We start from the raw sequence: 13,355 nt of genomic DNA, 5'->3' as shown, positions 1-13,355 counted from the left end.
AGAGAGAGAGAGAGAGAGAGAGAGAGAGAGAGAGAGAGAGAGAGAGAGAGAGCTCAATTGGGGACTGTTAGTGGAGGGAGGGTAGAGGGGGAGGGTACTAGCCATCTAGAACTGTTTGATGAGCTACAGCCTGATTGAGTCTGATGACAAGATGCTCTCATGACTTAAGCTGTGGTTGTTGGCTTCCACTAGTATGAAGGTCCCCCACCACCACCAATAAAGTATATGAGAGGCAGGCTGGAGAGATGGCTCAGAGGTTAAGAGCATTGGCTGCTCTTCCAGAGGTCCTGAGTTCAATTCCCAGAAACCACATGGTGGCTCACAACCATCTGTAATGAGATCTGGTGCCCCCTTCTGGTGTGCAGGCATACATGCAGGCAGAACATTGTATATTATACATTGTATAATAAATAAATATATGAAAGGCTTCCAAGGAAGCAACTAAAGAACAAATTGGTGAACATGTATCTAGCTATGTAGCCACATCCTTGGCCGCCATATGTGAAAGATTCCTGGACTGGTTTTTAAAGTCCCATAGACTCTTAGACATGCTTATTAACTGTCCCATCTCCAAGACAAGAGGAGTTGGCATGGAGTGGGCACAGGTAGCAGTCAGTGCCTGGTCTAGCTCTCCAATTTAGAGACAGGATGGTGTTATAGCTGAGTTAGGTCTTTATCACTTAGGCAGGTCCACCCACCCACCCNCCCACCCATTCATCAACAGTGTGTTTCTTTGCTCTGGGGACACTGAGAACAGAGAGGTGACTCATTGCATCCATTTGCCATTCATGTCCACTCTTCACTTCATCTATTTAAATGGTGTACTGGTAAAACAAACAAAGAAACAAACCACTTACACACTCATTTGCTTGTTGTAAGAGGAAGCCAATGGGAATCTTACTAATTTTATTGCATCATTGTTTGCTGACTAGAACGCCAGACTTAGGTTGGATATAAGTATAAAAATAACCAAATTCTTACAAATAACACATTGCTACTACAGTACTGAATAATTAGTGGAGGTGACATTATAATACAACTTTAAATAACATTCTCATGATGGGTCTCACACAGTCAACCTGGGTGTCAGCATTAAAGGTGCACAGAACAAAATCCAGGACAAACAGAGCGGAGTTTGTACTGCAGCCTCTTCTCCATTTAACTGTAACACCAGCAACACACATACGTCACAGCAACTCATGGCAAATTGTCCTTTTCTCTGTAGAGCAGGCCTAGGTAATGCCCAAAGTTAAGGGAGTAGATTCAGTTCCTCTGATGAACTGGCTCCATCCTATCATTATTTTTACCCTGTTGAGGAACACGCATTCCTCAACAACTCAGGGCCCATCATTTAAAATTATATCAGAATCTACCAGACAGCCCCACTGGAAACGTTCTCTTTGAAGATGCCCATGTGACAGAGGCAGGCCAGGACCTGCCTTCTTTCAGACCTAAATAGTCCCCCTTTGGTTTCACAGGCTACTGTACAGGCTAAAGTTTGCAACAGACATAAAGGGGTATGACTTCATGGAGATACTGAAGTACAATGAATTGATTGGCATTTAATACTTTAATGCTCCTATTATCTTAACCAGTTATTTTCAAAGAGTTTAAAGTGATTATTTTAACTTCAATGTTCCTATTGTGTTTTCTCCTTTGGGGATTTGAGAAAAGAAAAGAAAGAACACACATCCTCAAAGGCAAACTACAGAACCATTTCTGTAATCGAACATGCTGGAACAAGACTAGAACCTTGGGCTGATACTGTCAAGAAGAAATGAGAGGGCTGGGGGTGTGCAGGTCCACAGGGCGGCACTTGTCTGGTATGCACAAGGCCCTGGGGTCCACTCCTGGCTCTACCCTCCCATAGAAAGAAGAAAAAGAGCTTTCAGGTAGATAGATAAACATGTCTATCTGCTGTTATGGACTGTTTTAAATAAAATACCAAAATGTAAAACTTTTTATTGTCCTTCTTCCCAAAGAAGTGCTTTGGTCTCAAAAGAAAAATCAATATAAATTTAGAAATACGGGTAAAGCCCCTAGTTTTGAGTGTGTTGTGAAACACTAAGCCAAGGGCAACTTGGCTGTACAGCTTTACTGCTTTGGGCAAAGCCCCACAGTTATAGAGACCCATACACATCACTACTGGGCAAAGTGGCTTAAGGAGGCACCCAAAGGCCACACACCGGGGTGATGCTAATGTGCCCACTCTGGAACGTCACACTTGAATAGACAGCATCTTGGAAGACTTTCCTCCAGTCTCTTTCCAACAACACTGCTCTCTCCTGTGGGCCAACTTTTACGACTTCCTCTTTTAGACCACAATAGTCTAGTAGTCAGCTCATAGTCTTTGACCTCAAATACCACCAGGCAGCTTGACCGCTCCAATCGAACAGTAATTCCGGTTCAACATGACTTAGATGCTTCTAGAAGCAACCTCCCCAGTTAGGAAGATCACTTAGCGCCTCAGACACTCAATCCCGCCCCCAGCCCACACAGGTTCACACTTCTACCAGGTGGGAGTCCCGACCTACCGCACTCTGAGAGTAAGGCGGGCAGCTCTCACAGGGGTGCCTCAGCCTGGATGTGCGTGTCAAAAAACCACCTAGACCACCCCCTTTCACTTCTGAGGGCCCAAGTCACATACCAATATGTCTCTTGCCAGCCACAAACCAGTCAGTATTTCCCTTTTATAAGACAGGGTGTCCTGTTCTTCAGAAAGGCCTTGAACTCCTGATCCTCCTGCCTCAACCTTCTGAGGGCTGGGGTTCTAAGAGTGTGCCACTCTGCCCTGCTTATGTGGTTCTGAGGATAAACCCCAGGGCGTTGTACATGGCAGGCAGGCACTCTGCCACCAAAGCTACATCCCCACACCTATTCTCTGAATGCTCAGCACTGGCTAACCCACATGCTGTAAGGCCAGATACCTTACATGCATAGAGCCAGGCCCATGGTGGGAGCACATGGTGCTATTTATCCTCCTAAGAAATAGGCCCCAGTAGTCATGAGCTGGCTCATGAAGTGAGAAAGAAAGAAAGAAAGAAAGAAAGAAAGAAAGAAAGAAAGAAAGAAAGAAAGAAAACAAGCAACAAATAACAACAAAACCAAAAAAACCCTTGGAGTTTTAGCTCAGGCTGGATCCAGGAAGATGCCCCCTTTCTTAGCTCTGTTCCTGAATCCCCCAGGAGAGGCAAGTTCTACCTGGCCTGGTTCTTTACCATCGTAGCATCTCCTAGGCAGTGTGGCTTTTCCCTTCTGCCTACTTCCCTTGTCATGGGAGCCCAATTCAGGGCTGTGACACTTCTATGCACACGAATTATCCATTCAAGTTCTGGGGACCGACTCTGAGCACTTCTGTCTAGCAAAGACTCTGCATGTCCAGGCATGGGCTCAGCCTGTCTGTTCTGCTCATGGGTTGCTGGCGTCCTCTCGGGGCTCCTTCTGGATGATACTCCAAGTAGGAGAGCACCCACACCCCATTCCTCCCAAAGGCGGGCAGAGGCCTTTCTACCGCAAGCTCCTCCCCTACCTACAAATGGTAGACCCAGTGTGAATGCACCCTTGTTTGGGGGCTCTCCTGGTGTTTTTCACAGTAAAAAAAAAAAAAAAAAAAAAAAAAAAAACAAAACAAAAACTTTGACTCTGCTCTATTTGGGCCAAACTCATGAGTCAGNGTGAATGCACCCTTGTTTGGGGGCTCTCCTGGTGTTTTACAAAAAAAAAAAAAAAAAAAAAAAAAAAAAAAGAACAAAACAAAAACTTTCACTCTGCTCTATTTGGGCCAAACTCATGAGTCAGCAAACAATTTTGGAACTCACAGGACACTTTTCTGGATGTTGGAATTCTTCCCAGGAACATTCTGTGGGGCTTGAGGCTCCTGGCCCTGTACAGGTGCTCACCAGCTGGGAGTCTAATCCCTACACAGGTGCTCACCAGCTGGGAGTCTGCCCCCTACACAGGTGTTCACCACCTGGGAGTCTGCCCCTACACAGGTGCTCACCAGCTGGGAGTCTGCCCCTACACAGGTGCTCACCAGCTGGGAGTCTGCCCCCTACACAGGTATTAACCACCTGGGAGTCTGCCCCTACACAGGTGCTCACCAGCTGGTAGTCTGCCCCTATACAAGTGCTCACCACCTGCGAGTCTGCCCCCTACATAGGTGCTCACCACCTGGGAGTCTGCCCCCTATACAGGTGTTCACCAGCTGTGTTGCCAGCTGAAGGCATTAGATGTGTCTGGGAACAGCGATCACACTGGCTCTTCCCATAGCAATGAGGCCTGGGACAAGCAGGAATACTGCCAGAAGGGCTAGAACCTGGTTTCCTCGAAAGGGATCTGGGGCTCAGGCAAGCAGAGCACAGGGGCTCACAATGACACAAGGAACCATGGTTCCACACAGAGACACAAACAGGAACCATGGCTTCTAGATGGCAATGCTTTGCGACTTTAAGTTAGCATCAACCAAGAGCAGCAGACTCCTCTCTACTAACGAATGTCGCATGGTTAAAATCCTCTGCGCCTGACTAGACGGTTCTGCTGCAGAAGGTAAGAGTGAGTGGTGACAGTCCATCGGTGACACATGTCACCAGATCATGGGACACAGGGCACACTTAAAAGAGGATGGGGACCTTCATAAATTTTAGAGGAATCAGAGAACATCAAATAATCACCTACAGAACCATTTCTAACAGCTGTCCCATTTCCAGAAATATATGCTGTGGAGTCCCTATCATCTAGGTGGGGAAAATGCTTTGACCTCTTCACCTCATCCAAGACCAGGACATCTCACAAGCTGATAGTTCCACAGGGGACCGAACACCACACAGTCCTTCCACCGCCCAGGATCCCACAATACAATAAGCAAAACACAGAACTTCCCCCAAAGCAAGCCCTCAGACCCTTAGCTGGCCCGCCTTTAGTTCTCCAAAGTTGACTCGGGTCATAGCGGAGTCTTGAGGGGACACTGCACAAGAACACACACGCATCAATGGCTGGGTGAGAGTAAATAAGTTCTCTCCTCAGTGAATAAATAGCTTTAAGTGGTTAAAAGTTTCTGTTGAGTTGGCGGACAACATTATGGGTTGGAAGACGGGCAGGCATGCATCCTTGCCGGTGGCTTCCTCCTAGCTCCCCATTCTTCTTAGGGGAGCCCCCAACTTCTGCACTGGGGTTCGGGAATGTATCAGGTTACTCAGTTCATTTCTCTGCCCAATTGTGGGGTCTACAGCAGACTGCTTTCCCTCCCGGGGGTGGGACACCAGCTCAGACACACCTGCAACTGCCTCTCCTTCAACTACACCCTGCAGACTCTGCCTCTACGTTGATGGTTAGAGCCCCAGGCCCCATGCAATTCCCCCGTGGGTCAAAAACACCTCACCACATGTAGGACCTGACTGATATTGCCCTGCTGGGACATACTAAGGGACACCACAATGCTTCTAATGAAATTCAAAGAAATGCTGTTTTGCCCCATTCATACTTGCTTGGGAAAGTTAAACTAATACATTGTAAGCAAATGTGTCACCTTGACTTTAAAAAGCTTTGTGCTGAGCCTTGCAAATGTCAAGGTCTCATGGCATTGGCTTGGAAATGAGCACAGACAACCTAGAAACCTTAAAATACTATGCACCTGACTGCAGCGCCCGCTAGGCCTCTACGTCACAGTGGTCCATTTACCTCCAACAAGGTACCAGGCAGGAAAACAAAAGTGCCAGCACCTGGCTGCCAACCAGTCGCCAAACTGAGGCCTGTGGAAGTGTCCTCGGAAAGAAAGGCTTTCTGGAATAGTCTGGAAACCCCGGTCCACAATGAAGCATCCCTGCCCAATCTATTAAAGTGCAAATTAAGGGGAAACCGGGTCCTGGAAATGGAGCCTAGTGGTCTGTTATGGAAGGCATCCTGTTCTACGTGCCAGGTATTCAGAGACTCGGTACGGGCCCACAACCGTGTTCACAGTAACAACAGTGCTGAACGAGTGGCCTGCAGTTCCCCCTCCGTGTTTCCCTTCCACCGTGGCCACTGCCCTCAAGCGTGGCTCTGCCTAGTCCCAGGAGCAGCTAGTGCACGGTGCTCCCTTCCGGGTGTAGTCCTTTGAGCCAGATGTCCGGGGGAAGTGGCTCAGAGAAACGGGGCCCCTCTTTCTCCTGGACTCAGAAGTAGTCTCTCCTCCTGCTCTCGTCGCTGATGAAAGATGGGTTATACTGTCCCGGGAAGATGCAAGAGTGTCTCGATCCGGGCAGTCCAGTGTAGGCTGGGTACAGTCCGTTGCGTTCAAGTTCAGGGTTCCTTACGTTTGTGGGCTGGAGGCCAACGGGAAAAGGGGAGAGGTCAATTACCCCTGGACTTAAGTACGTGTAAAACTTTTTACATTTTAATTTACGTAAGTGGGGCAACCCATAAGTAGCAAAGCACTGTCTCACTCAGAAGCACAACCCACACAGGTCAATTTGTGTATTCAGATAAGGTGGGGTGGGAGAGGAGGGGAGGACCGATAATCATGTTGTCTGTTCCTGGTGACCTGGAACACAAAGTCTTTCCTCCCTCCTCCCTCCTCCCTCCTCCCTCCTCCCTCCTCCTCCTCCTCCTCCTCCTCCTCCTCCTCCTTTTTTTTCTCTTATGTGTACCGGCGGTTTTTGCCGGAATGTATGAGTATGCACCACATGGACTCAGTGTCTGGAAAGCCAGACGAGGATGTCAGATCCTTTAGAACTGGAATGAGCTGCTGTGTGGATGCTGAGAATTGAACCTGGGTCCTCAAGCTGAGCAGTCAGTGCTCTTCACTGCCAAGCCATCTCTCCAGCCCCACAATCACCTTCTTTAAAAAAAAAAAAGTTATTTGAATTATTTTTCCTGAATATTATTTTATGTATATGAGTGTTTTGCCTGCATGTATGTCTGTATGCCACTTGTTTGCATGGCTCTCACAGAGGCCTGAAGAGGGCATCTGATCCCCTGGAACTGGAGTTAGACAGTTGTGAGCTCCTACCCAGGTCCCCTGGAAGAGTAGTCAGTACTCTTAACTGCCGAGCCATCTCTCCAGCTGCCCCCACAATCTCACCTCTTCCTACTGTATGCTGGGATTATAGGCATACACCTGGCAGGGATTTTAAATTTATTTTAAAAGGGAGTTAAAAAAAATTAGTCAGGCCAGGTATCTGAAGCACTGGGAAGTCCTCATGCAATATCAGAGATAAGTGATTTTTTTTTTTTTTTTTTGGTAGAGGTAAAGTGCCAGAAAGTGTGCACTATAAACACAATACCTATGAGAGCCAGGGTGGCGCTGCCTGGACCACTTTGTCCCCACTGTGAGAGACAGTGGCATTCAGGTGACAGCATTGTGGTCTAAACTCAGGTTCTGTTTCTATGAAGGGAAGATGGGACTTGCCCTGGCTAGTTTTAGGTCAGCTTGACACAAGCTAGAGTCATCTGAAAAGAGGGAACCTCTTAATTAGTGATTGATGGAAGAGGGCTCAGTCCACTGTGGGTGGTTCCATCCCTAAGCTGGTGGTCCTAGGTTTTATAAGAAAGCAGGTTGAGCAAACCAGGGTGAGCAAGCCAAGTAAGCAGCCACTCCCCCACAACCTCTGCATTGACTCCTGCCTCCAGGTTCCTGCCCTGTTTGAGTTCCTGTCCTGACTTCCTTTGGTAATGAACAGCAGTGTGGAAGTGTAAGCCAAATAAACCCTCTCCTCCCCAACTTTCTTTTAGGTCATGGGAGATAGCCTGCTTGTTTGCAATAATTACCACACCACACCAGGGCTGAGGAGTCCCTAGCAACGCATGTGGGACTCGGACACACTTAGAACAGCTTCCGTTAGGGAAGGAAAAACATGTCCCTGATGGAAAGGAAAAGCCAATGCCTGTTCAGAAACAGGACATTTAACTAGAGTTTAAACAGAGAGGTGTGTTTCAATCTTTATTTTCTTCACTTTTCTTGTTCTTCCTCCTGGCTGAAAAATTCCAAAGAGCACCTTGGAACAAACCCGCCCCTCCTGTCCAAAGTCTGGTCCTCCTGATTAATCTCCACAGCAACGAGAGGGAGTATGGTTTCTATAGTGAAATGTCTAGTGCCATTAAGCCGCCACAGCACAAGGTCTCATGTTTATTGCCATACAGCAGACTGACTAGAGGTTACCTGACATGTTTATTTTTCGGTTCAGACAGCCCCATTTGTGTCTGCTTTATGGCTGACATGGTGTAATTAAGGACGAATCAAATGGAATAGAAATAAGAGCTGTGTTGTCTTTGGTGCAGGTCAGGAGAAGCTTAAAGCAGTGGTCCTCAACCCGTGGGTCTTGTCCCTGTGTGTGTGGGGTTGTCAAATGACCCTTTCAGAGGGGTTGTCTCAGACCATCAGAAAACACATACTTAAATTACAGTACATAACAGTAGAAAAATTACAGCCATGAAGTAGCAATAGAGATGATTTTATGGTTGGGGGGAAATCACCACAGCATGAGGAACTGTGTTCAAGGGTCTCCCAACATTAGGAAGATTGAGAACCACTGGCTTAAGGTAAGCTCTCAGCTTTCACACTGATGTGGCCCTGGGCACGGGGGATCCAATTATTAAAGCCCTACTGATATTAAAGCCCTACTGAGTTTCCAAAACCTCCACGGTGAAGATGGCCTTGAGTCTCCCTTGTTATGCCTCTCCCAGCCCAGAGCTTTGACTGACAAAGCACAGGAGGTAAGATTCAAGATAGCAAAGGAGATAACAGAGAGTGGAGGGCAAGGGGCTGAAACGTCTTTCTCCCTCTGAAGTCTCTATTCCTATGCTTAAAGCCAAGTTTGGGAATTATGACTCCTACTCCCTCAAAGTAACTTACTCTGTGGAAGTGTCCCTCGTACTCACACTGAAGAACTTCATGTAACCAGGCCACCACTAAACCTTGTTCAGTAAGCAGTGTGTCTTAGAGGTTGACATCACTGTCACCGGTCCGGGAAGCCTTAGCTGTGATTCCTGAAGCTGGCTGCCACAGACACCTACCGAGTAGTACACGTCTGTCATCTGCAGGAGGTTTTTGGTGCTTCCGTTCTCGTGCATTTCAATGGCTTCTCGACCCCACTCTTGCGAGCGAGGATTCTTGGGGTACTCGGCGTATGGGGACATTTGGAAGTCCCCACTTTTGAAGATGAGTTTACTTATGTCATTTTTACTCTTTCTGTGAGAATTAAAAAAAAAAAAAGTGCAACAAAATTCTATCAGTAGGCTGTGTCAAGAAATAAGATCTTCTACAAGACCGAGTGTGATTTGCAATGTAAATGAGACTGGGAACCTAGTATAATTTAGTATTTGACTAAAACACTAAAACTGCCATTAGGAGTCCCCTCTGCCATTCAAAAAAAGATGCAAAAAAGATTTCCCAATGTAAAAGAGTCTAAAAGGGGCATGAAGATGACCCTGGAGGAGCTGTTAGTGTCCTGTCCTCTGGGAGAAGAGGGCGCTGTGCCCTTGGGGTTGCCAGGGAAACAGGAATCAGCAGTTCACAGACTATGGAGGGACAGGGACTCAGTGATGGTTAAATATCAGAAGCCACAGGTGAAGCGTCAGTGCTGTGCTTGGGTTTCCAGAATGGGGGCCAGACTACAGGGTGGCTCTGGCTTAGGAAGACTTGGCCCCTGGCTCACCAGTGGCTACTAGTGACCTGGGATGGAGCTGGTCTCTCCTCTCCGCAGCCAATGTTTTATTTACAACTTAACAAACCACAAAAACCTGGGGCCGTGGGGGGGCGGGGTGGAGACCTGCTTACAGACTCAGGAGCTCAGAAACTGTGAGGTTTTATGGCCTAGATATGGTTAAGACAACTGCCTTAAACCCTGAGACAACTGTCTTAAACCTGTCCTGTGGGCCGAGGATCAAAACGCTTAGTAATATTTGCTCCGGGTAAGAGACTCTGAAGCCTGTTGTTCCTTCTTCAGCACTTTAAGTTCCTGGAAAAAGCACAGAAATGACTCCGCCTTCAGTGCTGGCTTCCTCCAGGCTCAGAGCAGGCTGTCACAGCTTCCCATTCAGTAACCGAGAGTCCAGGTTCCCTCCTAAAATGACTTTTCCCAACTTTTCCACCCTGACCTCTGCCCTAGATTCCAATTGGTCTCAATTAGATGCAGAGACTCACTCCAATAACTCCTATTCCTATCACACCCCAGATGATCTTTGAGGTGCCTCATTTCACTGAGAACAAGGATTTGAAGGTTCACATGTGTGTCAGTCGGTGGCTGACATGTGGCTCTGTCACATCTGGGGTTTGTGCTCCCCCCCCCCCCACACCTTTGACTCGCAGGAATAGAACTGTTGTGAATACCCAGGTCCAAGTTCTTGTGCAGATGTGTATGGCTTCTAAGCATCTCCTGGGACTGGGAGTCCTGGGTTTACCAGACATCAAAGCTGCTTTTCTTTCTTCTGTCCCTGCCAGCCATGTGTGCCTAAGGACTCCAATTCTGTCACATTCTCATCAACATCCCTTATTTTCTGTTATTTATTTTAAGACCCTTGCTGTATAGTCCTGGCTGTCCCGGAACCTGGAACCCACTATGTAGACTAGGTTGACCTAGGAGATCCAAGTGTCTCTGCCTCCTGAGTGCTGGAATTAAAAATGTGTGGGTACAAGTTTGACTGTATTTTTAAAAACGGCTGACTGTATTCCTGACTGGCTTTGCACTTGCTTTATAGCTAAGGATGATTTTGAATTCTTGATTCCTCTTGCCTTTCCGTCCTGGGCTGGGATCATAAGGAGGACGACACTCGGTTCTGCATGGCTGCGGAGCATGCGCAGGGTCGACACTTTGCTTTGTTCTTTGGTTCTGCATGGCTGCGGAGCATGCGCAGGGCTTTACGCATGCTAGGCAAGCGGTTTACTAACTGAGCCACATCCTCAGCGCCAGAGTTTGTAAGTTTTTGATTTTGATAAAGTCCTTTCTCTTTTGTTGCTTTGGAGACAGGGTCTTACCATGTAGCCCAGGCTTGCCTAGAACCTGCTATAAACCCAGGCTGTCCTCAGAGTCTTTTTCCTTCTGCCTCGGTCTCCCAAGTGCTAGTTTAGCAAGGTTAAGAATCCACCTTCATAGAGCACAGGCGATGAAAGGGGGATCTAAATGAGAGGTCTCACCACTCACCTGCAACAGGTAACAATGAGTGCCACGCCCAGGATGAGCAGGAGGCCACCTCCTGCCGCTGCGATCACCACGGTGATGAGCTGATAGGCTAAACACAGAAGACAAAGGAAAAAACAAACAGGGCCAATTGGCAGGAGGTCCCCAGTCCTAAATAAGCCTCCAGCCCACACCACCGGCAGCAGGGCCCTAGCTGCTCTCTCCCACTGCCTGCTCTTTGGCCCAGAGATCCTCCTGGGCTACAGTTCTGCTTCCTTTGCATTGACAGGATTTCCCCCATTCAGCCCCACATTTCTTTCTCTAGAGCAATCCTAATGATGTCACTAAACCACAAAACAGACAGGCAACCATCAAGTTTCCCCAAACTGTTCTGAAAGACTTTACTCTTATTCCCTTTCTCACTTGGGTGCTTCTTATCATGTGAAAAATATACATCAGGAAATTTAACTTTTTAATCTTGATGGTAATAGCGAAGATAAAGATTCGTGGTTCACCCTGGAGGCAGAGGCAGCCTGATCTACATCGTGAGTTCCAGCCAAGCCAGGGCAGCAGTAAGACCCTGCCTCAAAAAAACAAAACAAAACAAAACAAAACAAAACAAAACACCAGATGTTTGATTCAGTTTTAGGGTCGTACTTGGTAAAACAGAACGGGGACAGGTTAAACTCTTCAACTTAGAAGAAATGTTAACAGTTTGCTAAGTCTAGAGTCTGGGGTCACTGTGTAAACCATGCCAGAGACCCAGGAGGCTCCTTATACATTGATTTAATTACCAGAAATTAGCACTGATAGAAGCATATATCATACATAATAATGCTAACATATCTAATTAGTTGGGTTTTATATCTGTATATTGTAGCAAAATTTATGATAAATTATATTAAAATTTCCATTTTTGTATGGATATAAAATTAAAATTGGTCTCTCAGGTTACAAGATCTAGTTTAAAAGACCAGTAATTAGATTTCCTTTCTTTTTTTTTTAAAATACTTATTTTATATTTCATTACCAATGTTTTATTCAACTATTTGTCTGTGACATGACCAAAGAGACCAGGTAAAGACATCAGGATCCACTGGGACAGTTCCAGAGGGTTGTGAGCCATTACGTAGGTTCTGGGAGTGGAACCCAGGTACTCTGGAAGAGCAGACTGTGCTCTTACCCACTGAGCCATCTCTCTAGCCCCAAACGACCAGACTCTTTAAAGTATTCTAAGACTGATCCATGATCGGCAGACATGGTTATAAAGTCAAGGCCACGACACAGCTCTCCAGCTTTTGTCCCATCTGAATGGACTCATAGATCAGGGGCTATGAGCAGAACATGCAGACGATAAACTATGTACCGCTTATCTATCCTTTTATCTAAACAAGCCGCAAAGAGGCCAGATTATTATGAAAAAGATTAGTTCTGCAATATAGAGGGAACAAGGTCAAATCATGGAATGCGTCCCTCTTTTTCCTTGACTCTGATATATGCATCTAGATATCTCTTGTATGTGTCAACTCCTAATGTATTATTACTTTTACATAATTATCTTTAATTTCATATATTAGCGTATGTGCACACGTGAGTGAAAAGACAAACCTCTTTGATGCAGCCATTGTTCATTTTAAAAAAAATATTTATTTTATGCACTTAATTAATAGATACCCATTTTATGCATCACTGACCATGGAGATCAGAAATGGGCATTGGATTTCTTGAAACTGGAGTTATGAATGGTTGTGAGCCACTATGTGGGTGCTGGGAATAGAACCTTGGTCCTCTGGAAGAACAACAAGTGCTCTTAACCACTAAGCCATCTCTTCAGTCCCCACCCCCATCCCTTTTAAAGAGTTATTTTTTTTATCATTTGTGCATTTGTGTGTGTGTGTGTGTGTGTGTGTGTGCGTGCTTTGTGTGTGTATGTGCCAGAAGAGGGTGGCAGACCCCAAGGAGCTGGAATGACAGGGAGTTGTGAACAACCAGGTTGGGGCCTGAACTCTAGTCCTCTGGAAGAGCAGCTCATGTTCTTAACCCCACACCATTTTTCCAGCCTGTTCTCATCTCTACCAACTCTGCCCTGAGCTCCTGTCATGTCTTCTCTGGACAGCAAGTCTGATCTTGCTGATTTCTGTTTGAAGAGACTTTGGTGGCTCCCAGTGCTTGTTTGCTTGCTTCCCTTCCCCTTCCCCCACCCCTTCCCCTTTTCCTTCCTTCCTTCCTTCCTTTCTTCCTTCCTTCCTTCCTTCCTTCCTTCCT

General features: G+C 46.6%; 1 protein-coding gene across 3 annotated transcripts in view; it reads right to left on the bottom strand.

Moving 5' to 3' along the window:
- Positions 1-3,725: 3,725 nt before the first annotated feature.
- The window catches only part of Heg1 (heart development protein with EGF like domains 1), an 81,820-nt gene continuing 72,190 nt past the window's right edge, over positions 3,726-13,355 (bottom strand). For all 3 annotated transcript variants that reach the window (XM_029544424.1, XM_029544422.1, XM_029544423.1), the window contains 3 exons: positions 11,115-11,202; positions 8,989-9,163; positions 3,726-6,299 (listed from right to left, as the gene is read on the bottom strand). In XM_029544424.1, the coding sequence (XP_029400284.1) occupies positions 6,150-6,299; positions 8,989-9,163; positions 11,115-11,202 (413 nt within the window). In that variant the 3' untranslated portion in view covers positions 3,726-6,149. The remainder of the gene's footprint in view (positions 6,300-8,988; positions 9,164-11,114; positions 11,203-13,355) is intronic.

The sequence above is a fragment of the Mus pahari genome, chromosome 12 (assembly GCF_900095145.1).
Source record: "Mus pahari chromosome 12, PAHARI_EIJ_v1.1, whole genome shotgun sequence".
NCBI classification, from domain to species: domain Eukaryota; kingdom Metazoa; phylum Chordata; class Mammalia; order Rodentia; family Muridae; genus Mus; species Mus pahari.
This window is presented reverse-complemented; position numbering and strand designations above follow the sequence as displayed.